This window comes from Hypanus sabinus, chromosome 10 (assembly GCF_030144855.1).
Source record: "Hypanus sabinus isolate sHypSab1 chromosome 10, sHypSab1.hap1, whole genome shotgun sequence".
Classification (NCBI taxonomy): Eukaryota; Metazoa; Chordata; class Chondrichthyes; order Myliobatiformes; family Dasyatidae; genus Hypanus; species Hypanus sabinus.
The window spans coordinates 145922067-145947206 of record NC_082715.1 but is presented as its reverse complement, the minus strand read 5'-3'; the positions used below and the strand labels follow the sequence as shown (position 1 = coordinate 145947206).

General features: G+C 41.4%; 1 protein-coding gene across 1 annotated transcript; it reads right to left on the bottom strand.

The window, feature by feature from the left end:
• LOC132400382 (peptidyl-prolyl cis-trans isomerase FKBP8-like) lies at positions 1–25140 on the bottom strand. Its single transcript, XM_059981328.1, has 9 exons — positions 25057–25140; positions 24808–24977; positions 23561–23649; positions 19239–19459; positions 15600–15772; positions 12921–12998; positions 6259–6357; positions 2353–2449; positions 1–268 (listed from the first exon to the last, which is right to left on the bottom strand). The coding sequence occupies exons 1-8, from the start codon at positions 25109–25111 to the stop codon at positions 2381–2383; spliced, it is 954 nt and encodes a 317-aa protein (XP_059837311.1). The 5' UTR covers positions 25112–25140; the 3' UTR covers positions 1–268; positions 2353–2380.

The window sequence follows — 25140 nt, the reverse complement described above, 5'->3', positions numbered from 1 at the left end:
TTCAAAGTATTGTAACGATTAATCAGTCTTCTATGATCCTTTTCATCATATTAAATGAAATATATTCTGCAGTTGAACATGAATTGCAATATCTGCAAGAAAGTTGGAGTGTATCCAACAAATTATGTTAAGAATTTTAACATCATTTTCCTTTTTTGTATACTAGAAGCAAAAGATACTAATTGGAACCCATAATGTGAATAAGAATTAGAATTCTGATGAGCAGCGGATGATGGACATGATAAGAGGTATTCTTCAGTGGTTGAACCTAGGTGAAAAAGAGAGAACATTTATTGTGTGTCAGTACATTCCAAACTACTTCTGACCGTGACAGGCAAATCAAGCCACATTGGAGGAAGAGGAAATTCATCTGCACTGGAACAAATTCAACTTGAACCCGAAGCCAAGACACTGTCAATTTATTTTTAAATGCATTGATGTTTGATATCAGTTGTGGTACATTAAGTCTGCAAAGATTACATATTCATTGTGTTCGGCTGTGATAAGCTTCGGTTGCAAGCTTTGTCAGTGTTAAATGGCAATACTGTTGAAATTGTTAATTATACTTTTAATCATGGTGCCAACATATATGAAGTTAGGAAGAAGATTGTAGTTCTGAAAAAGATTACTTGATTGGGGGAGCAATGCCTAATAGGAGGACAGCTTGGAGAAGGGTGCTGAGGTGCTGTAAACCCATCTCTGCCCATTCTGGGGCAAGGGGGAAGGTGGGATGATGAAATTACCGTTGGAGAGCAACTTAGTTTGCCAATCAACTTTTGCCACGGTGATTTTCTTCCAGTGCTTCATTTTATGGAGGCTACTGGCAGAATGCCTTTTCTATTAATATCATTCAGATTCAAATTTATTTATTACATTGAAACATGGAGCGACATTAACAACCATTAACATTTACACTGTGTTTGACAAGAAGGATGCACTGTGGGCAACTTGCAAGTGTTGCCACACATTCCAATGCCAACATAGCATGCCTAACACAGTCAGCAGAACATACAATATCAGGTTAGGTTGAAATAGAATCTCTCCGATCAGCCAAATATGGCACCATATGAAACTTCGGACATGCCAAAGAGTTGTATTTCCCTCATTGGTGCGCTGGATTCAGTGCTTGGTCAAGTCTTCAAACAACGTCCCCACAGAGAACCAGGTTGAAGAATATGTGTTAACCATTCCTGCAAAACTTATTCTATTGTTTTGTTGTCACTTTGTCTTTGTGACATTGAGTCATAGAAAAGGTCAGCACAGAAACAGGCCCAGCAGCTCATTTAGTCCTTGCCGAACCATTTAAACTGCCTAGTCCTACTGACCTGCACCCAGATCACAGCCCTCCTTACCCCTGCCATCCACGTACCTATCCTGATGTGTCTTAAACACTGAGATTAAGCACACATGCACCATTTGCACTGACAGCTCATTCCACACTCTCATGATCCTCTTTATCTTGTTATTTCATGTTCTCATTATTTATTGCTATTTATTTATATTTACATTTGCAGTTTGTTGTTTACAATTACTGTTTTATAGATTTGCTAAGTATGCGGTGACATGATGGTACTCTGATAATAAATTTTACTTTGAGCTTTTTTGAACTTTATCCAGTCAGCGTTTTGGGATGAGACCCTTCTTCAGGACTGACCTGAAGAGGGGTCTCAGCCCTAAACATCGACTGTTTATTCTTTTCCACAGATGCTGCCTGGCCTGCTGAATCCCTCCAGCATTTTGTGTGTGTTGCACACACTCCCAGAACTCACTTTGTAGAGCCTCGTCCTTCTTCCTACCTATGTGATTGCCACCTAAATGGACCGTGACCTCAGGCTGCTCCCCCTCCCACTGAAGAATGCTGTGGAGTCGATCTGAGGTTCCCTGATCCTGGCACCCAGGAGACAACATGCCATCCTGGAATCTTGTTCTTGAACCTCCTTTCTAACAATTCCCTGCCACCACACCTCACCTCTTCTCTACCCCTCCCACCCCCCCACCTTCTGAGTCATGGAGTCAGACTTGGTGGCCTGGACCTGACCGCTGTGATTTTCCTCTGCTAGGGCATATCCCAACCCCATATCCAAAGTGGTGTGCCTGTTTTTGAGAGGCTGGCCAAAAGGGTACTCTGCACTGGCTGTTTAACCCTTTTCCCTTTTCTGACTGTCACACAGTCTCCTGCGTCCTGCACCTTGGGTCTCGGGTGTAACTACCTCTCTATATGTCCTATCTATCACCCCCTCAGCCTCCTGAATGGTCCAGAGTTCATCCAGTTCCAGCACCAACTCCTTAACATGGAATGTTAGATCATCTCTGAGCACACCAACAGTTGAGATAGCAGTATAACAAACATACCTAACTCAGCCTCAGAGGTCAGCGTCTCTTAAGTCCTTTGGCATTCTTCTGGCATTTCTGAATGATTCTCTGCTGGTTTAACCTTGCTTTCATCAGCCTGTAGCAATAACCATAGTTACTACTTGCATCAGGACACTTAACCAAAATCACCATCAAAGGGGTAGGCTTTAAGGAGCATCTTAAAGATTAGCTTTACAGGGTGAAATGTGTTGTTTGTGATAAATCAGATCAGCAAGGATTGTGCTGAGCTGTGCACAAATGTTGTCACACTTCCAACGCCAATGTAGCACGCCCACAACTCAAAAACCTCACCGTACATCTCTGGGATATGCGAGAAACCCGGAGTAGCTGGAGGAATCCCACATGGTCGTGGGGAGAATGTACAAGTTCATGCAGAAAGCAGTGGGAATTGTATATATTTCACTAATGGCTCTGCAGTGAGAGGTAAAGAAGCACCAAGAAATAAACATCATGGAGCAGTTGTACCCTTTGTCCAGGGCATGTTGGTCTTTGCTTTTTAAAATGTGCATACGTAGTTAACAGCCTCAAACACTGATCCTATCATTTCATGAACAAACAGTAACAGAACACATCCACCATCAGTGAATGACACCAGGGAAGAGCACAGAAAAAATGTACTGAATCGAAAATCGGAAATATGTTGTGTTAACTGCAATAATATAGTGATTTTATTTCCACCAATGAGAAGAGAAAACAGACTTGCGTTACTTTAGAACTTTTTAATGCAGAAAAAAAATGTTGAGCAAACCAGAAGTAAGTGTTCCTTTTTGGGAAAAGAACTGTGTTAATTAGAGAATGATTGAGAAGGAAGAAACTGGAAAAAATTGTTTTCATTTTGTCCTGTTCCTTGTCCTTAACCCTAAAGTACTTTCTTTCTCCAACCTCATTTAGTTCCCGTTGAATACCCTTTAATCATTCTATCAGGCTGGGCTTTCCAGATGGAGACAGTGAACTACATTTTAACAAATCTCTTCTACCCTCTCATCACTCCAACCACCATCTTAAATCTGTCAAAGGCAAGAAAATCTGCAGGTACTGGAAATCACACACAAAATGCCGGAGGACAGGCAGCATCTATGGAAAAGAGTAAACAGTCCACGTTTTGGGCTGACACTCTTCATCAGGAAAGAGGCAGCAGCCAGAATAAGAAGGTGGCGGGAGGGGAATGAGTAGAAGCCAGCGTATTATTGGTGAGGCTCAGTAAGGGAGAAGGTAGGTGGGGAATGGGTGGATGTTGGAGGATATTGGTAAAAATGGATAAAGGGCTGAAGAAGAAGGAATCTAATAAGAAAGGACAGTTGACCATGGAAGAAAGGGAAGAAGGAAGGGAACCAGGAAACAGTGATGGGCAGGTGAGGAGAAGAGAAAGGGTGAGAGGGTAACCAGTATGAACAATGGAAAAAGAGAGAAGGAAGAGGGGGAGAAATTACCAGAAGTTAGATAGATTGCTGTTGATGCCATCAGGTTGGAGGGTAACCAGAGAGAATATAAGATGTTGCTCTTCCAACTTGAGTTTGGCTTCATCATGACAGTAGAGGAGGCCATGGACTGACATTTCAGAATGGGAATGGGATGTCTAAATAAAATGGATAGCTAAGAGATCCTACCTTTTGTGGCAGGCAGAGTGAAAGTGCTGGTCAAAGCAATCCCTCATTCTGCATGGATCTCACCAATGTAGAGCAGGCTGCACTGGGAACACTAGATACAAGAGACAACCCTTACAGATTTGCAAATGATGTATCTCCTCAACTGGAAGAACCTTTCCAGGGCCCTGAATGATGCTGAGGGAGGAGGTGTATGGGTAGGTGTCATGCTTATGGGATAAGTGGCAGGAGGGAGATTAGTGGGGAGAGGGGGGGATTGGACAAGGGAGTCACATACATATGGGAAGTGAAGAGGGTGGCGGGGAAGGGAAATATGTTCATTTTTATTGGTAGTTTCCTCTTTTAGATAGTGGAAACTACGAAGAATGATGTGCTGGCTACAGAGGCTCATGGTGTAATAGATACAGATTAGGACAACCCTACCTTGTTAAGATGGTGAGATGTTGGGGGTAGGGCAGATGTGGAGAGTGGTGGTGGTAGAAGGGAACTGGTTAAAAGGAGTGCGTGATGAGGAGTAGAGGGAAGCCTGAGAGGCCAAGGGTAGGTGAGGGATAGTGGTGGAAGAAGAGGATACAGACAGCCAACTCTTACTAAGATTAAATTTGTTACATGATACTCATTCCTCTTGAAATTTAATGTCAACATTGCCACCACAGGGCTCAACAATGCCGTGATAAACAATGTAATTGTTACAAATTCATGGGGTCCAAAAGAGGATAGTGAATCTTTCAAATTGTCTTCCCAAAACTCTGTGCAAGCAGAGACTATGCTTATTAAAGAAGAGTTGGACAAATACTAAATAAACAAGGCATTACTCAAGTAGGTGCAAATACACGAGGTTGCAATCAAATTATCCCAGTGTAACTACCTTAAGAAACTGGGTGGCACATCAATGCATCTAATTTGAAACATTTCTATAGTTACACAGAACAACACACACAAAATGCTGGTGGAACACAGCAGGCCAGGCAGCATCTATAAGGAGAAGCGCTGTCGACGTTTCGGGCCGAGACCCTTCGTCAGTATAGTTACATAGATCAGGATATGGAAGAGCCAACAGGCTTCGAGCAGATTTAGAATTACAATTGTGAAATGTTAATCAATCATATGTTTAAGAGACCTTTAGTGAAGAGAGATGATAAGTAATAATGGAATATCATATATATCAAAGATGATTTTTAGTTTCATCCAAAACCTTGAATTTAAACAAAGAAAATGTCAAATGTCTAAGACACGAGTTTAGTTAGATTTGATTGAGACAGAACATTACAGCTCAGTAAAGGCCCTTTGGCCCACAATGTTGTGCTGACCTTAACCTACACTGAGATCAATCTAACGCTTCTCTAACGGAGTTTGGTTAGAATTGATAGGGGGGATGTTCTTCACACTCAGAGAGTGTAAACTCAGTACACTCAGGGTGTGGAACACCCTGCCAGGGTTGGTGGAAGAGACAGATACATTAGGAGCACTTAACAAAAGTGGAGGGTTAGATTGATCTCAAGTTAAAAGGTCAGCACAAATAACATGGGCCCAACCTGATGGCATGAACATCCATATCTCTAACTGCTGGGAATTTATCCCCCCCTCTTTCTCCGTTCCTTGTACTGGTTACCCTCTCACCCTTGCTCTTCTCCTCTCCTGCCCATCACCTCTTTCTGATTCCCTTCCTTCCCTTTTTTCCATGGTCAACTGTCCTTTCCTATTAATCTCCTTCTTCAGCCCTTCGTCTATTTCACTAATACCCTCTCAGCGTCTTACTTCATCTCCCCTTCCCCACCCACCCACTCACCTTTACCCTCACCTAGTCCCACTTAGAATCTGCTGCCACCACCACCTTATTCTGTCTGCTGCCTCCTTTCATTCAGGTCCTGATGAAGAGTGTCAGTCCAAAACGTTGACTGTTTACTCTTTTCCATAGATGCTGCCTGGCCTGCTGAGTTCCTCCAGCATTTTATGTGTGTTACTTGGATCTTAAATTGGTCCGATATTTAGTTACGACTGTAAATACTGCTATTAAATACAAGGAAGTTGGATACTTTGCTATTTCAGACCAGCTGTTTGACCAGCCACATTATCTGACCAGTTATGTCGAGCTGCAATGTAACACTGTACCAGTTAACCCTATTTAAGTTGTCGTAGTTTATTGCAGGGTTTGGTTATTATGTGCTGTCGGTCCTAAACAGAATATCTAAAGTCAATTGAAAGTGTACTGTCTATGGATAACTTATTTCATTCATAAAATAGCAAAGAAAATTCCATCCGTGAGAGATCTCGGACCTACCAAGAACAGTGAACATTCATTCACCATTTTAGCGTTGCTGGTACCTTCAGATTTCGCTGCCCACTTGTCAAATACAAGTTTCATTGCCCTCTCAATTTCCTGCAGATGCAAACATTAATTGAAAAGGTTAGATTGCTTTGGTAATATGCAACCAGTGATGCTTTTTAGTTTCTAGTTTTCCATCTGAACGCTCCTGATCTGGAAACTCGTTCACTGGTGACTCATGCATTGTGATGTGTGGAACTAACTCAATCACTGATTCAATGGGCTCCTGAGGTTCTGATATATAATGGTGGTGGGCATGGCCGCCAGGCTATGGGTCCCCTGCACCATTACTTAATGAACCACTTATCCTAATTAAACTACAGTTTGGATACTAAGTACAGTTTATGGTCTCCACTTTACAGGAAAGATTTGATTCCACCAGAGTGAGCAGAGTGAGAATGATGCCAGGTCTCCCAAAATTTTAGCTTTTGGTGAAAATTGCATATGCTGGGTATGTTTTCTTAGGATCAAAGTAAGCTAAGGTAAGATTTAATTGAGCTGTGAAAGACAAAAAAATATCTGAGGGACCAAAATATCATGAACACTAGGGACATATTTTCCTTTCCTAGATGGGTCAAAAACCAAGTGACATCTATTTAAAGAATTTTATCAGGGTAGCTGGGAGTGAAATAAAGCTTTTCCAAATGTGAATAATAGGGGTCTGCAAACCATTGCCCGAAATCGTGATCGAGGCATGAACCCTATGATTATTAAACCTTACTTGGATAAGTACGAAGAACAAGTAGACAAGGTGAGGCTTTTATAGTCTATTTCTAAGATTATAAGAGTGTGCTTATTCAGAGGGGATAAGTTAGCAGGCTTGGACAAATTTTTACAGAGGTAAGGCTATCCCAGCACAATGATTATCATTTACTTACCAATAAGTATGAATATAGAGGTGGATTTTATATTTATTTCCCAGGTGCAAAACTGGAATTGTGAATCAACCCCCATTATAGAGATAAGGCTAATCCAGAAGATTATGATGCATGGGCTCCGAAGCGAACTGGCAGTTTGAATTCAGAACTGGCTTGCACATAAAAGATAGTGGTTAAAAGAATTTATTCAAGCTGGAGATCTGTTATTAGTGGTGTTCCACAGTGATCTGTGCTGGGACCTCTGCAGTTTGTAATGTATATAAGTAACCTGGATGAAAATGTAGATGGGTGGGTTAGTAAGTTTGTGGATGATATAAAATCAGTGGAGTTGTGGATAGTGTAGAAGACTGGCAAAGAATACAGCTCAATGTAGATCAGTTGCAGGTATGGGCCGAGAAATGGCAGATGGTGTTTAACCAAGATAAATGTGAGGTGTTGAATCTCGGTAGGGCAAATACAAGGAGAGAGTGCACTGTTAAGGGCAAGATCCTTAGCAGTGTTGCTGAGCAGAGAGATCTTGAGATCCAAGCTCACAGCTTTTTGAAAGTGGCTACACAGTTCGATACAGTGGTAAAGAAGGCTTGTGGAATGTTTGTTTTTATTAGATGAAGCACTGAGTTCAAAAATCAGGTGGTTATGTTGCAACCTTATAAAACTCTGGTTAAGCTACATCTGTTGTACAGTCTGGTCACCCCACTATAGGAAGGATGTTGAGGCTTTTGAGAGGGTGCAGAAGAAGTTTACCAGGATGCTGCTTGGTTTGGAGGGCATGTGCTATCACGGGAGGCTGGATAAACTTGGGTTGTTTTCTCTAGAGCACCTGAGGCTGAGGGGAGATCTGATAGAGGTTTACAAGATTATGAGAGGCACAGATAAAATGGACAGAGAGTATCTGTTTCGCAGAGTTGGAATGTCTATTACCAGAGGACAAGCATTGAAGGTGAGAGTGGGTAGAGTCAAGGGGATGTGAGGGATAAGTTTTTACTCAAGAGAGTGTTGGATGCCTGAAATGCGCTGCCTGGTGTGGTGGTAACAGCAGATACATTAGAGGCTTTTAAGAGATGTTGAGATAGGCACATGAATGCAAAGAAGATGGAGGGATATGGACATGGTGTCGACAGAAGGGATTAGTGTTAGGGTGTTTTTGATTTGTCTTTTAGCTGGTTCAGCACGACATTCATGGGCTGAAGGGCCTGTTCCTGTGCTGTACCATTCTATGCTCTGTGTTCTATAGAAACTTGACTTCACTGCCATAGTAATATCATAACACCAACCTTAGAACTGGTGCACAAATACATAGCATTTTAATTGTGAAGGGGAGGGTAATGTTAGTCCTGCTCTCTCTCTGATTCTGCTCTGCACGTAACTGTGATTCCAACCACAGCAACTGAGTTTACCACCTCTGGCTCCAGTGGAGTGTTGTGACCCTAATTCTGCCATGCTGAGGGCATCTGCTCTGCTGTGCTCTGCAGTTTGCTGTTCAATAACCAGAGTGTTACTGCCAGCATCTCCTGTGAACGCTGACACTGGCTCTGGCAGATATGCATGCTTTAGGGTCTATGGTCCTAATAGTAGCCCAGAATTCTGCTGGAACTGTTTACTGTGTAGAACTGAGAGACAAACCCCTACCTTCTAAGTAAGTTTAAACCTAATTTGATTTAACTTGCAAGTATGAGAAATGCCCATTCTAAGTGGTTGAAATTGATTTATTCGGTGCAAATAAGATAGCAAGTTATGCTTTTTGCTGCAGTACATGAATCTTTAAAAACCCAAACTATTGAAGGACTAGTTTACACTGGACCTGGATTTCTTTCTGATTTCTGTATCGCATACAGACATACTGTATGGGCATAGGCCCTTCAGCCCACTGCTCCATGCCCATCCAAAAGTCTCATTCAAAGTTACTTTATTATCAAAGTATATATACATCACCATCCACTATCTTCAGATTCATTTTCTTACAGGGATTTACAGGGAAACAAAAAAAAATACAACAGAAGCAATGAAAAACTATACATAAACAAAGACTGACACATAACCAATGAACAAAAGTCAAACTGTACAAATAAATATAGATACTACTGAAAACATGAGGTGTAGAGGCCCTGAAAATGAGTCCACAGTTGTGGAATCTGTTCAGAGTTGAGGTGAGTTAAGTTATCCATGTTGATTCAGAAGTCTGATGGTTGTAGGGTAATAGTCGTTCCCGAACCTAGTGGTGTGGAACCTAAGGCTCCTGCACCTCCTTCCCGATGGTTTAACAAGAAGGAGCATGGCCTGGATGGTGGGGGATGATGATGGATAATGGATGGATTTCAAAGTTTGGATGGGAGATACCCATCCATCTAGTCTCATTTGCCCATGTTTGCCCCATATCTTTATAAACCTTCTCTATACGCATGCTACTTGACTTTTAAAGCCCTCCTACAGGTTTTCAACTAAAGATTTACTTGCAATATTTCTGGGGAAAAAAAATCGCAGTTGAAAATGAACCTAATGGTGAGCAGAGGATAAAACTCTTTCAGAAGGTGTTAACTATAGCACAAAGCCCAAAATCCTTATTTCACCTCACTCCGCTGAATAATGACAAAACATAAAACAGCTAGCTTGTACTTACCCTATTCCCCTGAAACTGTGATTAACACATACAATGCTGGAGGAACTCAACAGGCCAGGCAGCATCACTGGGAAGGAATAAACAGTTGACGTTTTGGACAGAGGTTCTTCATTAGGAATGCAAAGCAAGAGGGATAAAGCTGGAGTAAGCGTGTGGGGCGAGGGGAAGGGGTCCAAGCTAGACGGTGTTAGCTGAAGCCAGGTGGATGGAAGAAGGGGATAATGTGATAAGTTGGGAGGAGAGAGGTGGAAAAGGGCTGAGGAAGAAGGAACCCGATAGAGGAGAGTGGACCATGGGAGAAAAGGGTAGGAGGTGGGGCACCAGGGGGAAGTGATTGGCAAGTGAGGAGAAAAGAAGAGGTAAAGCAGGGAGCCAGAATGAGGAATGGAAGAAGAGAGGAGGGGGAGGAGAAAATTACCAAAAGATAGAGAAATAGATGTTAATGCCACCAGGTTGGAGGCTACCCAAATGGAATTTGAGGAGTTATTCCTCCAACCTGAGAATGGCCTTGTCATGGCAGTAGAGGAGGTCATAAACCAACATATCAGAATGGGAGTGGAGAATTGGAATTAAAGAGTTGGCCACCAAGCATCATCTCTGGCACTCACTTACCCTTCTCCTCACCTGTGTATCACCTCCCTCCAGTGCCCCTTCTCTTTCTCCCATGGTCCACTGTCCTCTCCTCTCAGACTCCCTCTTCTTCAGCCTTTTCCACTTATTACCTCCCAGCTTATCACTCCATCCCCCATTCACCTGGCTTCAGCTATCATCTTCTAGCTTGTACTCCTTCTCTCCCCATCCCCCCCGCCACCTCCTTATTCTGGCTTCTTCCCCCTTCTTTTTCAGTCCTGTTGAAGGGTCTTTGCTAAAAACGTCAACTGTTTATTCTTCTCCGTAGATACTACCTGACCTGCTGAGCTCCTCCAGCATTTTGTGTGTGTTTGTGTGTTACTCTGGATTTCCAGCATCTGCACAATCTCCTGTGTTTATGATCCACTAAAACTGCCTTTTGAAGGGCCTACACTCAAAGTTTTTTGTCCTCACTGAGATCTGTAACTATCTGTAGGTTCTAATGCACATTTATTTGACAAAGGTCTCTGTTTCCTTGCCTCAAGATCATTTTAGGGTGTTGGGCACTGAACCCAGGCACAACTCACTGTTCCTCTGCATTAAAAATATCACTAAAACCCCTCCTTCATTAATTTTGCTTCAGCCAACAGGAGAATGCACTGCAAGTATAAGAACTTTCCTGCATTCCTGTCCTCCCCAGAACAGCACAAACTGCACCTCTGTAACATCACTGCTTACAAGGACTTCCTTGGAGAAGTTCTTGTAAGCAATCATTTCCTGTCAAGAATTCCTGGCCAAACCCTTGAAGGTTTCTGTGATCCCATTGCACAAAGAACCCACCTATTGCAGTTCTTCAAGCTGGTTTGGTCCCTCTGTATTCATCCTCTCCCATCATTACAGTATTCAGTCATTAATCAGTGATGTCCCTCAAAAGTCGAGCCTGTGTTCTGACATGCACCTATTAGACCTGAATGCTGAGATAGCAGCTGTAAGACCAAAGAAACGAGAGCCACTGTGATTACTCATAATAGATCAACAGAGCAACACATCCTGAAAGTCACATAGCATAGAACAACATGAATAAACCCAGTAACTGTGAACAGGGATAGACACAAAGCATTCTGCAGATGCTGTAAATCCAGAGCAAAACACATAAACTACTGGAGGAACTCAGCAGATTAGACATGATCTCGGGAGAGGAATAAATAAGTCAATTTTTTGGCCCAAAATTTTGACTCTCCATAGATGCTGCCTGGCCTGCTGAGTTCCTCCAGCATTTTGTGTGTGTTTATATGCAGTCTGTGATGCTTTTGGAAATGGTGTTACAGAAACAGATGTTTTCATATTAAAATAAACTAAAGCAGATTCAGGGTCACTGTCTATAGCTTCTTCCAGTCTCCCAGGACCAGTGATCATACTGGCAGTAGGTCTATTTCTCAAAGTTGCCCCAGGAATTAGTGAACAGCACCAGTGCCCTCTGGCAGAGCCAGATGCGTTATGGTCAGTTCTCCACACCTCACTGCAGTTCCCTCAGTCATTCGGTAATATCATGTGTTACAGTGAACTCCACTAGAGAATGTAATGAATGTCACAGATCACTTGTACTTTAATGGGATAAACCATGTGTAACACAATCTCCTTTTTCAAGCACTTTGAAGACAGCTTGTGTTTTCATGTTTTAAAAATTAGCCATAGCTGAGCTCTTGGCTGTTCTGACCATATCATCAAAATAAGTCAGCTGTAGGATTCTCTTGGCTGACAAGTGGATTGCTTTGTAGTATTGTTTGAATTTTTGAAAACTGGTCCCCGTTAATATCGGTTCTGTTTCTGCCTCTGGGAATAGAGAATTATACTTAAAGGTGAAAAGTCTGAGAGCCAAATGAATGGCAATGGGTCAGGATTTGAACTACAACAGAACCAGAATAACAGAGGCTTTAGAGAGTACATACACTTGGGTCATAAATACAGTAACCTGGAGGCACAAAATCAAAACACATGGTCTGAAATGCTTGGGACTTTAGTGGTGTTGGTCTGATAGATTTTCCAGACAATTTGAAATCATACCTAGTAAAACCCTACACACTTCTAATTCACTTTCTTTAGATGTTCTACAGTATTATAACACAGTTTCAATGAACCTGGTAAGTTAAAGGGATTGCAGGAAACATGGCACCAGTGTGTATAAAGGAAGAAGAACTAGGGTTGCATTGGGAGTACAAAATTTGAAGCCCCAGTAAATATAAAGGGAGCAGGACAACCAGAGCCCCAATCAGTTTCTCTAAAGTGAATGTGTATGTATTTTAGATAAGGAAACCAAACACACCTGCAGTAGTTTAGGTTCAGTCTCACTAATGACCAAAATAACTACAAGAAATTTGTATATTGAGGAGCAGAATGGAGAACAGACAGCAGTGACAAAGAACAGAGCAAAAGACATGTTGACCAGAGATAGCTTAATCAGGAGCAGCAAACTCACAGACAATTCAGCTACCACATGAGAAGTGTGCAGTGGCTGACTCACTCAATTTACGCATCACTGAGGTAAAAATTACCTGGTTTGCAGGCTCCACCTGCAAAGCTTTTCTGAGAAATTTGATTGAGAGAAAATACTGCTCTTGTAGCTCAAGTACCTGAAGTAGAATAGGATATTGAAATGCTGAATGTGCTAGTGCAAATACATCAACGTCAAAGTAAATTTATTATCAAAATATGTATATGTCACTGTGTACCACCTTGAGTCTTTTTCTTGCAGAAACAAAGAAATATAATGTAATTTATGAAGAACTATATGTATGTAAATAAAGACTGACAAACAACAAATGTGCAAAGGAAAACAAATCGTGTATACCTGTATGTCTGTATGTTACATTCAGTGCCAATAATACAAATTTACCCCCTGGGAAGTGTTCATGTTTTATTGTTTTACAACATTGAACCACAATGGATTTAATTTGATTTTTTTGATCAACAGAAAAAGACTCTTTTGTATCAAAGTGAAAACAGATCTCTACACAGTGATCTAAATTACAAAATTACAACACAAAATAATTGATTACTTAAGTATTCACCCCCTTTAATATGACACACCAGATCATCACTGGTGCAGCCAATTGCTTTCACGAGTGACATGATTAGTTAAATGGAGATCACCTGTGTGCAGTCAGGGCTGATTGGAGTAAAAATACACCTGTGTCTGGAAGCTCCAGCTGCTGGTGAGTCAGTATCCTGGCAAAAACTCCACCATGGACACAAACAAAACACTCTGAGCAACTTCACGAAAGGTTATTGAAAAGTATGTCAGAAGATGGATACAAGAACATTTCCAAGTCACTGAATATCCTTTGGAGTACAGTTGAGTGAATCATCAAGAAATGGAAATATGGCACAGCTGTAAATCTGCCTCGAGCAGGCTGCCCTCTAAAACTGAGTGATTGTGCAAGAAGGGTCCAGTGAGGGAGGTCACCAAGAGACCTGTGACAGCGCTGGAGGAGTTACAAGCTTCAGTGGCTGAGATGGGAGAGACTACACATACAACTATTGTTGCCCGGGTGCTTCACTAGTCATGGCTTTATGGGAGAGTGGCAAAGAGAAAGCCACTGTTGAAAAAAACACATAAAATCTCAGCTAGAGTTTGCCAAAAGGCATGTGGGATACTTTGAAGTCAGCTGGAAGAAGATTCTATGGTTTGATGAAACCAAAATTGATCTTTTAGGCCATCAGACTGAACGTTATGCTTGGCGTAAGCCAAACCGCACATCATCACAAACACACCATCCCTGCCGTGAAGCAAGGTGGTGGCTGCATCATGCTGTGGGGATGCTTCACTGCAGCAGGCCCTGGAAGGCTTGTGAAGGTAGAGGGTAAAATGAATGCAGCAAAATACAGGGAAATCCTGGAGGAAAACCTCATGCAGTCTGCAAGAGAATTGTGATTTGGGAAAAGATTTGTTTTCCTGCAAGACAATGACCCCAAGTCTAAAGTCAAAGCTACATAGGAATGGCTTAAAAACAACAGAGTTAATATCCTGGAGTGGCCAAGTCAGAGTCCAGACCTCAATCCAATTAGAGAATTTGTGGCTGGATTTGAAAAGGGCTGTTCAATCACAATCCCCACACAGTCTGACAGAGCTTGAGCAATTTTGTAAAGAAGAACAGCAAAAATTGCAGTGTCCAGATGTACAAAGCTGACAGAGACCTACCCACACAGACTCAAAGCTGTAATTGCTGATTACTAAATACTGATTTGAAGGGGGTGAATATTTACGCAATCAATTATTTTGTGTTTTATATTTGTAATTAATTTAGATCACTTTGTAGAGATCTGTTTTCACTTTGATACAAAAGAGTCTTTTTCTGTTGATCAGTGTCAATAAAGCCAAATTAAATCCACTGTGATTTAATGTTGTAAAACATGAAAACTTCCACTGGGAAAGGATGAATACTTTTTATAAAACATGAGTGGCAGGGTCCCTGAAACTGAGTGTGTAGGTTATGGAATCAGTTTAGAGTTGAGGTCAGTGAATTTATCCACACTGGTTCAGAAGCTTGATGGTTGTAGGATGATGAATGTCCCAGCACCTGGAGATACAGGACTTAATGCTCCGTACCTCTACCCCATGGCAGAAGCAAGAACGGTGTGGCCTGGGTGGTGTGGATCCTTGATAATGGATGCTGCTTTCTTGTGGCAGCCCTCCTTGTAAATGCATGTAAAGGCGGGCGGGCTTTGCCAGTAATGGAGTGGGCTGTATCCACCACTGTCTGTAGATGCAAAACAACATCTACAAAGAAAATGCTCATTAATAGAGGTGGGATCAGAAGTTATTGAACATTGAAACCCTTTCAAATGAACACCCCGAAATGCATGAGAAATTATTGCCAGCATCCCATGCCTGGACTTTACTGAGTCCCTAGCCTAGGACTACAGCATACCAGGTCACTGTGACTCAAATTTTTGGGAGATCAATGTATTTCCTGGACATAATGTGCAGAAGCTGCTTGACCCATTTCCAATGGTTTTCCAAGGGCCTTAAAGTTGCTTATAGAAGACCCCCATATACAGTACTATGTAGATAAATCCCTCTCCTACTCCACCCTCCACCCCCCCTCCCCCCCAACTCCATCAAAGGAATAACAAAACAAATACATGACTGCTCCTCTGACACTTGTCTGTGGTTGTAATTTGGCTCAAGAAAAACTAGCTGCCTGGCAATTTCACATTATGTCCTTGCATACCTTGCCCTTCCTGAACAAGGCTTTGCAATGCTGAGGCTGGTGCTGCAAGACGATATCACAGCAGGTAAAAGCCTCCTCCAGCTGTCCTGTGTTCAGGTGGCAGGCTGCAAGATTACTGTAGCATTTCACCTTTTCATCAAGAAGACTTTTCTTGTCTTCATGGTTGAGGATATCTGGAACACCAAGGTAGCATTAAATGTCTTATCCAGCACAGCAGTATGCAGCTGTCAGACTGCCCTGAAATCAACCACATGACATTAACCCAATCTCCACAATGCCAGCCAGTTTCAACGGGTAATGAAAAATAGTTACAAAGGTCCAGGCAGTTGCTGCAAGTTGCACAGCTTCAATGCTCTGTGCTCGATGTTGACCTCAGAGTTTGCATACTTTTCATGTGACTGTGTGGATTCTTCTGGGTGCTCTGGTTTTGCCCCACAACCCAAATATGAATTGGCAGGTTAACATTACCATCAAGTAAGTGAGCAGCAAAGAATAAAATGTGATTTCAAGGGCATGTAAGGGGAAACAAATAATTGAGAGAGGGAGTGGGGCTGACAGGATTGCTCTGATGGGCACTAGCATAGATCAGAAGAGGCAACTGTCCTCTTTTAAAATGAAACAAGCAAGTTAAATTCACTAAGATTTCTTGTGACTCATTGTGTCACTTTCAGAGGATTTGATGGACTGGGAACCAATTAGAACAAAGGCTTACAGTTATGAAGCACATTTAACATGAAGCTGTGCTGACAGGCATCATGAAAACTAATACCAGTAGAAGAAGAAGGAGAATAGGAAGGTTATAACCAAATTGGGTTGAAGAGTGGGAGGCACCCAAGTCAATGAGGTTCAAAGCAGTAACACAGAGAAAACAGAAGTTTATGCCATAACTTGCACTCAACGTTGAATTGATTGTGGACTTCAAGAGGTGGAATTCAAGGGATCACACACCAGTCTTTATGTAAGGAGTCAGTGGTGGAAAGGGTGAGCAGCTTAAAGTTCTCTAAAGATCTATCCTAGGCCCAATGTTTTGATGCAAGTACAAAGAAGACATGCCAACAGCTATATTTCATGAGGAGTTTGAGGTAATTAGGTATGTCACCAAAGATACTAGCAAATGTGCATAGATATTTTACTGCAGAGAGCATTCTAACAGGTCACATCACCTCTGGTATGGAAGGGCCACTGCACAGGATCGGAAAAAGCTGCAGAGGGTTGTAAACTCAGCCAGCTCCATCACGGGCACTTGCCTCCACAGCATCGAGGGCATCTTCAAAAGGTGATGCCTCAAAAAGGAGGCATTCACCATGAAGGACCTCCACCACCCAGTGTATGGCCTCTTCTCCTTACTGCCATCAGAGAGGAATACAGGAGTCTAAAGACACACACTTAATATTTTAGGAACAACTTCTTCCACTCCATCAGATTTCTGAATGGACAATGAACCTATGAACACTCCCTCCCTATTTATGCTCTGTTTGTGTTGCTTATATATCTCATTGTAATTTGTAGTATATTTTATGCGTTACGCTGTCCTGCTGCAGCTAAACGACATATTTCATGACACACCGTATTTCAGTGATAATAAACCTGATTCCGATTCTGAAGCTGAAGAATGGAAAGAGGCTGGGAAGACACTGGCACAACCAGGAGATATGGATGGAGGTGACTATAGAGATGAGGGGGAGGGATAAAAACTTTGGAGCTTCATTTGATAGCCAAGAGAGACCAGGGAGAATGGTGAGAGATGCCCAATTGGGCAGGAAAGAAGTGACTCACTAGGCTTTGAAGAAGTTAGAATTTGCTGAGGCAGAGGATGTGAGTTCAGGAGGGAGTGCAGTGGAGCAATTGATTTAGAAGGTGACACAGACAAACATTAACCTGACAGCAACAGAGGGGTGGCATTGCCAGTGTTACAGACAAAAATAAGGGACTGAGGATTATTTATTTATTTTAGTTAGAAATCCAGCCAATTACCCTGCTGATTGGTATGCCTTTGGCATGGCAGAGAAAACTGGAGCACCTGGAGGAAACCCGTGCGCACACAGGAAGAACATGCCAACTTTCTTAGACAGAACGCCAGAATTGAACTCCAAACTACAACACCCCAAGCTGTAGTAGTGTTATGTTGAATGTGACACTACCATGGCATTTTAATCAGTATCCACTTGTCCCTCAACCACCTCAAGAAATTTGTGCACTTGTACGGGCAGAGGCTCTAGGTAGGGCTGTGCGTTAGTGATTACTGTTGAAATGTATTCGCAATCTCATTATAAACATGGTATTGCCACTTATTGCTGTCATTATTGCAGTATAGAAATTTGTGCCAGTCGATTTTGTACACTGCAGGATCCCACAAATAGTGAGGTGTTATTGTGAGATAAAAAGAAAAAACATATAAAACAGATTTGACATCATATAGAAAGCACTGGGATTTCTTACATCAGTAGATCAGCACCTTGGACAGTGGAGACTGCTTCAGTCTACATGTTTCTGTTCGGTGACCTGCACCACAAAACATCTGACATTACAGCCATCAGACCAAAACTGCAAGGTGGATATATAAAAATGTCAAAGTCAATATAACTTTATTCTCACCATATAACACCATTAACTACCTTGAGAGTCATATTTTGCAGGCATTTACCAGAAAATTGGAAGAAGGGGAGATTTATATGATGGAAAATAAGTTCTTTCTTCCTTTATTGAGATATAATGTAGAATGGGACCTTCTGGCCCTTTGAGCCTAATCACATGACACTGAGAAGCTGTAGCACCTGGAGCTAAGGCGCATTGACACAGGATGCACAGTCATCCTTTAAGGACTGAAATATTTCTTGAGATGAGAGGGCTGCCCTATTACAAGTGACAAAAGAAATCGGCTTTGCATACATTATTTTGTTTGGTTGAAATGTCAAGGTCCTGGAAGGGTAGGGTATGAAAGGGCAGGTCTGAAATTATTACACTAGTGGTGGAATATAGAACGAGGGGACATATATAAAATAACAGGATGGTCATTTAAAACTGAGGTGCATAGGAACTACTTCTTATAGAAATAGTGAATCCCTGGCTATGGAGGCTCCTTCATTGGAGCATTTAAAGTGGAAATAGGTAAGTTTTTGAAATATCAGGGAATTGAATTCTGTGGGAACGAGCACAGAAGAGGAGATGAGGTGGGGACAGACAGCCCTGATCATAATGAATGGCATACAACTTGAAAGATTGGCCACCTCCTCCTGCTGTTTTCTTGTGTTCTGATGCACTTCATTTAGAGCGTGGTGACTCCATGTAACTCTCTGTCCAAGTGAGCCGTGAACGCTCAGTCGCTGGGTGTGTTCAGTATCAGGATCGATAAAGAAAGGAATCAAGATGTGAGATGATAAGGAGAAAATGTAGACTCAAAGACCAGGATTCGCTATGACTTTATAGAATAATAGAGCTGCCGTGACAGGCTTTGTCTATTCTTGCTTCTACTTCTGTGTCTTCTAATGAAGGTGATGCTTAGTTTGTATAAATTCCCAGGCTCAGGATGGCAATACTATTTCACTTAACATTAACAGCTGAAATATTTCCTTATAAACATTGAAGATAATGAATATTTCCAATCAAAAGTATCATTGTTCCAGGAAAATTATTCAATACCTTTGGTGTTTGTATCTATGATTGCCAAAGCACTGGTGTAGCAGAGGATTGCCATCTTATAGTTCTTCCTTTGGAAGTACTGGTTGCCTTCCTGCCGCTTCTCCCCAATCATTTGTAACTGCTCCGCTTTCGGTGTAACCTCCAGACAAGTTCTACTGACTGACAAGAGTTCGACCTCGAGGAGGACTCTGCTCCCTGGTTTCACTTCTGACGCTTCACTGCTGAACCATTAAACAAATGATTGGAAATTGTCATGGTCATTGAGTGAGTCATGCAGACCCATTGGACCGCAGAGCCAGTGCCAATCATTAGCCACTGACTCTGACTGATCCTATACATATCCCATATTTATTCTCCCCATAGAGTCTATTACTCACCTACACACTAGGAGCAACTAACTTACCAACCTGCACGTCTTTGGGATGTGGGACAGAGCTCACTGTTCTGTCACAGGGAGAACTTCGACAACTTCCAAAATCAGGACTGAATCCAGTTCTCTGGTGTTGCTCAGCAGTAGCTCTGCTAGCTACTGTGCCACCCTTTATCCCTGTAGAGGGACATAACTAACTGGTTCATCTAACCAAATCTTGCTTTATCCATGGATATGGTGCCCATAAATAGGTCGATATCACCAGCAAGCACTCATAAAGGGTCAGGATCACAAGAGAGTTGTGTAGTGAATATAGCCACTGTTCCCTCTCAGTGGAACAGGTGCATGGCCGTGCAATAACTGGAATCCTCCCATGCACATAGCTGGAATTTTGCTGCACAGCTGGAATTTTCTTAACATTTAAAGCGTCGCATGGTTTTCAAGCCATTTAAAAATTTCCTGCTCACAGCAATGGTTGCCCCATGCAGAATACAAAAAAAGAGGGAACATTGAATATAACATACAGAAGACGCTGAAGGAATTCAGTAGGTCAAGCAACATCTATGGAGAGGAATAAACAGTCAACATTTCAGGCCAAAAACCTTGATCAGATCTTGGCCCAAAATATCATCTGTTTATTCCTCTCCATTGATGCTGCCTGACCTGTTGAATCCCTCCAGCATTTTCTGTGTGTTGCTCTGGATTTCCAGCATCTGCAGAATCTCTTATGTTTTTTGTGGTGAATGTTTCTAGATCCTATGTACTGTGGCACGCAGCAAATTCATGGATAAGCATTCTTTGAAAGCAGCAGAATACAGACTTCCCAATGGGTGCCAATTGCATGGAGTGCAATTTAATAGCCTTTCTAAATTCTTCAGTGTTTGACTTCTAAAAGCAAAACAGATACAAAGTAATCAGTACACAGAGAATTCATCTTTAAAGACAAACACATCTGCCTCAGGTCAATAAAATTTAGTGAGGACATTATGAATACTCTCCAGTTTGGAGTTATCAGCTGGAGTCTGCAAACAGGAAGGGAAATGTTTTCACAAAGTACATACAGTTACTCTTTTTGAGGCGTGAATTATAACATCCCTGAAAAGTCAACAGAGAAGCATAAAAACTGTAAAATTGATTTTTGCTTCCAACTATTAACAGCAAAAAGTTGGCACAACCAGGAAAATAGATAAATTGTTTAAATAGTACACCTTTGAAACATACTTCCAGATCTATTTCCTTAATGGATGCAAACAGTTCTTTATATTTAAAAAAAGTCTAAGAATTTGAGCATCACTAGTAAGGTCATTATTTTTCTTATCGTTAGCACATGGAGTAAAATCAAAACAGCAGGATGCTCCCAACTGCCAGTTGTACATCGGTAACCAAGAAACTGAACAAAAGACCAGCTTTAATTACCTTGGTAGCTTTATATCACAAGATGCTAGAAGTAATTTAGAAATAAAAAGAAGAATTGCCACTGCCAAAACCAACTTACAAAAAATGAAACCCACTTTTATCAACAGACACATTTCTATGACAACAAGGCTTAGGCTATTAAAATGTTACATCTGGTCAATCTTGTATGCTTCTGAAACATGGACTATAACACCGGAACTCCAAAGAAACTGAGAAGCAACAGAAATATGGTTTCTTAGAAGAATGCTGAAAATATCATATAGAGGTAGGGTAACTAATGAGACAGTACTCCAATGTGCCCATACAAAAAGATCTTTAATGAGAACATTAAATGAGAGGAAACTTAAATTCCTGGGACATGTCATCAGAAAGGGAGAAATAGAATGCCTTACAAGGCCGTATGCCTGCGAAATGCAGAAGAGGAAGGCAAAGAAGAAAATATCTGGACACTGTGAAAGAACTAACAGATCTAAGTGTGTGAGGTATCATTGACGCTGCGAGGGATTGTTCGATGTGGAGAGCCATGACTGCCCAAGCGTGTAAGGCACAAGGCACATGAAGAAGAAGTACATGGAGAATATGGCGGTGAGCTGCCTTTTTGACTCACTGGCAACAGTTTGATAAAGGCAGGAGGGAAAACCATGCATAGATCAGACCATGTAAATACAGCAAATCTCATCCACTATTAACTATTGTGAACTTTTTGGATTTTTTCATAAGTCTAATAATTTTGCTTTAATTGAGGGAACATTTCAGTTTGATATTTTGTCAGCTTTAATTCATGGAGTGCTATAGTGAAATGGGAACATATGCTGTCTTAATTATCAATTTATTAGCATAACCACATTTCCACCATACTCAGCCAGAAATAATAGGAAGAAAGAGCAGATGTGAAGAGAATAAAACCACCAGAGGAAGCCAAAAGCAATCTAGAGGTATTAGAATTACAAATATTATGTCCAGGTTGATTAGATAAGTCCAGTAATTCACTTAATCAAAATTCTAAGCAATTTCTTTTTCACCTATGACATTTTTTGTGTGGTGAACTTTTGTACTATTACCCAAATGCTATTTGTAACAAATTCTTCATCTCATTCTGATCCCTGCCTTTGGCCTCTTATGTGGTTTCAACAAAGATCAGCATAAACAAATTGAGCATATCACTGCCTTCAGCACTCAATACTTCCAGATAATTAGCATTCATGCTATTTGCATTTCATATTCCAACAGTCACAGTCCTTTCCTTCAGGTAATTTTAGAAAATAGTTCTACTTCTTGTCTTTAACCCACATCATTAATTCATACTCCATTCTTTTTCACCTTCCACTATCATTATCCTTTAGCCACTTAATCACACCATGAGCCCCTCTCCATCCAATCACTGTTCTCTATTTCTGTTCCCTCCTCCCCATTCACCACTTCTTAAAATTAGTTTTCTTTTTAACCTTTCAGAACACTAATGAATGGTCATTGACCTGAAACATTAACTCTGCTTCTCTCTCCACAGATGTCACCTGTCCTCTTGCCTTCCACCTTCCTGAGGTTCAGCAAGCTTGGTTTTTGCTTAGATCTTATCCTTTCAAATGTTTACAAATGTGTACATATGTTTTCTGGAGTGAACTCTATGACTCTATCATATACTTTTAACAATACAAAAGGGACATTCAGCACATCGAGTTCATGCAGCTCCCATTAGTCCTGTCCCCTTTCATTGTTAGAATCAGATTTATTACACTGACTTAAGTGATGTGAAATTTATTGTGTTCCTGTAACCTATCACATTATTCACCATCATCAACTCTCCTTTTGTTATTATCGACAGCAAACAAAATAGGAGGAGAATACACCCAAGCAACAGCCCGCCTACTAAACCCACTGCCCCATTTAATCATGGCAAATTCTTCTACCGAACAACATTAAGACTAAGATTTTGCATCAAGAGGACACTTCAGAGGAATAAGAGAAAGTAGGAAGGCCTAAGTTGGACAAAGCACCTAAAACTAGGTAAAATGTGCTTTGAACGAACACAAGTAAGCAACAGCACATGTACGCTTAGGATCAAATTGAATATCTTCTTTGGCTAAGACATGAAATAGATCCTGTGCCTCTTCCAGTCAACCTCACCAGACAGGGCTTTCTAAATCAAAAACCAGAACAATCTGAAACCTGTATCTTACAAAGAGTTAAAAATGTCCTCTAATTCTGGGATTACAGATGTGCACCATCCTTAAACCCCCCCCCCCCCCAGAAAATGCAGCCTAAAGTGATGTGTATCTCCATCATTTTGTGTTTAATTGCAGATTTCCAGAGAGGAAATCTCTGGGTTAGAGCTTCAAAATCTCAACAGTGATCTACAGGAGATCTACTAATATTCAAACAAACTGTGGTCATAATTACATCGAAATCAATCCCAGATTTCAGGCCACATTGATATCTAATTTGGTGACTCCTTCTGAACCTATAACTTCATATTGATTCCCAGTTGCTGGTAGTTCTGTAAAAGCTGCACTTGATTAATTGGTAAAGGAAACATTACCTGGAGGCTCTTCCAGAACAGAAGGTGGAGTCAGTGAGAATCAGAGCTGTTTCGTGTATGCACATCAGGGGCACGCAGATCTCCAGGGCCTTAGACAGCAAAGAAGATTCTGAAAGTTACTGTGTCAGAGAAATCGTATAGTCCATGTGATAATAAAGAAGCTGGATGCAACAAAGGTTATGGGACAAGTAAAATCTCAGCTATAGTATAGTTCCAATATTAGCCATGCCTCTAACCATGCCAAAACAGCAAACTAATTATAATAAACAGTAATCATTTAGATCCTAATTTAAGACCTTGATGGGAGTTTATGCCTTTATCGAATTGTTGAATTATCCTCACAAATTTGCTGCACAAATTCAATGAGAGTAATTGAAAACATACACAATCTATTCACTGTTCACACCAGTGAATTGTTTATATAGAAAATACAATGCAATTCTGTCTAATTTGGTGCATATTTTTGCAGAGGAGAACTCCAAACATATTTTGCAGACAATTGTGGGTTGAAGTATTTGCAGTTCAATTTTTTCACAAATGGAAATCCTTCACAATTTGATAAGGAGCACGTTTAATTTATGGACATGGGAATTACAGACATGCATCTACATTTAAATAAATTATAGCTCTGCGTATGATTGCACAGAGGGGATACCATACCATGACAGTAGAAATGTCCATGAGATTTGTCACTGAATTGAAAACAGATGGGTATGAGTTGAAGAGAGCACAATTTGTACTGTGCTGCACATTCCAGCTGTGATCACAGGGATGAATAATAGTTGTGAGGTCTATATATTTGTTGGCTTGTTAATTCCACATTGGTTGAAATTACAGATTGGAATTTTAGCTTTAAATGCTTACGTTGCAACCTGCATATATGTACTCTATTGAGCTTTTGCTCAGATGCCTGACCCACTGTTTGCTTGTGTGTGGTATTGGTGTTGGTTCATCCAGACTGATCATGTCCTACATAAGTGCACAAGGGAAAACAGTGCAAAATTTAGTGTTGCAAATACCGGGAAAGTGCACCGCAGGCAGAGATGGAGAGGGAGATCAACACACTCGCCACTGTGATTTCCAACGGGGTGGCGTTGAAAGGGTAAACAAATCAGCCATGATCGAACGGTGGTGCAGATCCGACCGCCAAATCGCCCAATTCTGCTTGTCTTATGGTCTACGGTATCTGCAGTTGCTTAGGTCAAGTGGCGATTTGCTGTGTGTCAGCAGCGCATCTGCTCACCCACCTTAATGACATCCCTGCTGTTTATAGTGAATGACATCTTCTGTCGGCCCAGTATGACCTCTCCATTTTCCTGCATTATCTTCACCCAGATCTTCACATCCTCGCCAATTCCCGGCCTGTCGAGCTGCGCGTCGCCACATTTTAGAATCTTCTTTATTAGCAACCCATTCCCTGCAATGGTGAATTAATCACATTAGTTCTGATCGAACTTCTACCGGTTGTTAATGATTGCCTCGCACATTGCGCGCACCTAACACGTCAATCCACTCTTGTGAACTGTCTACTCCATCAGGCGGAGAATCCATGCCCAGCCAAGCTCTGGCGGCAACAGGGA

Bases quoted from the DNA above. Each gene is read 5' to 3' on its own strand.
- LOC132400382 (XM_059981328.1), bottom strand. From the start codon at position 25,111: ATGGATTCTCCGCCTGATGGAGTAGACAGTTCACAAGAGTGGATTGAC. The intron at 15,773-19,238 runs GTATTGAATAAT...TTGGTGTTCCAG, and splicing joins CATAGATACAAACACCAAAG to ATATCCTCAACCATGAAGAC. The intron at 6,358-12,920 runs GTAATTTTTACC...TTGCATCTGCAG, and splicing joins AGGTGGAGCCTGCAAACCAG to GAAATTGAGAGGGCAATGAA.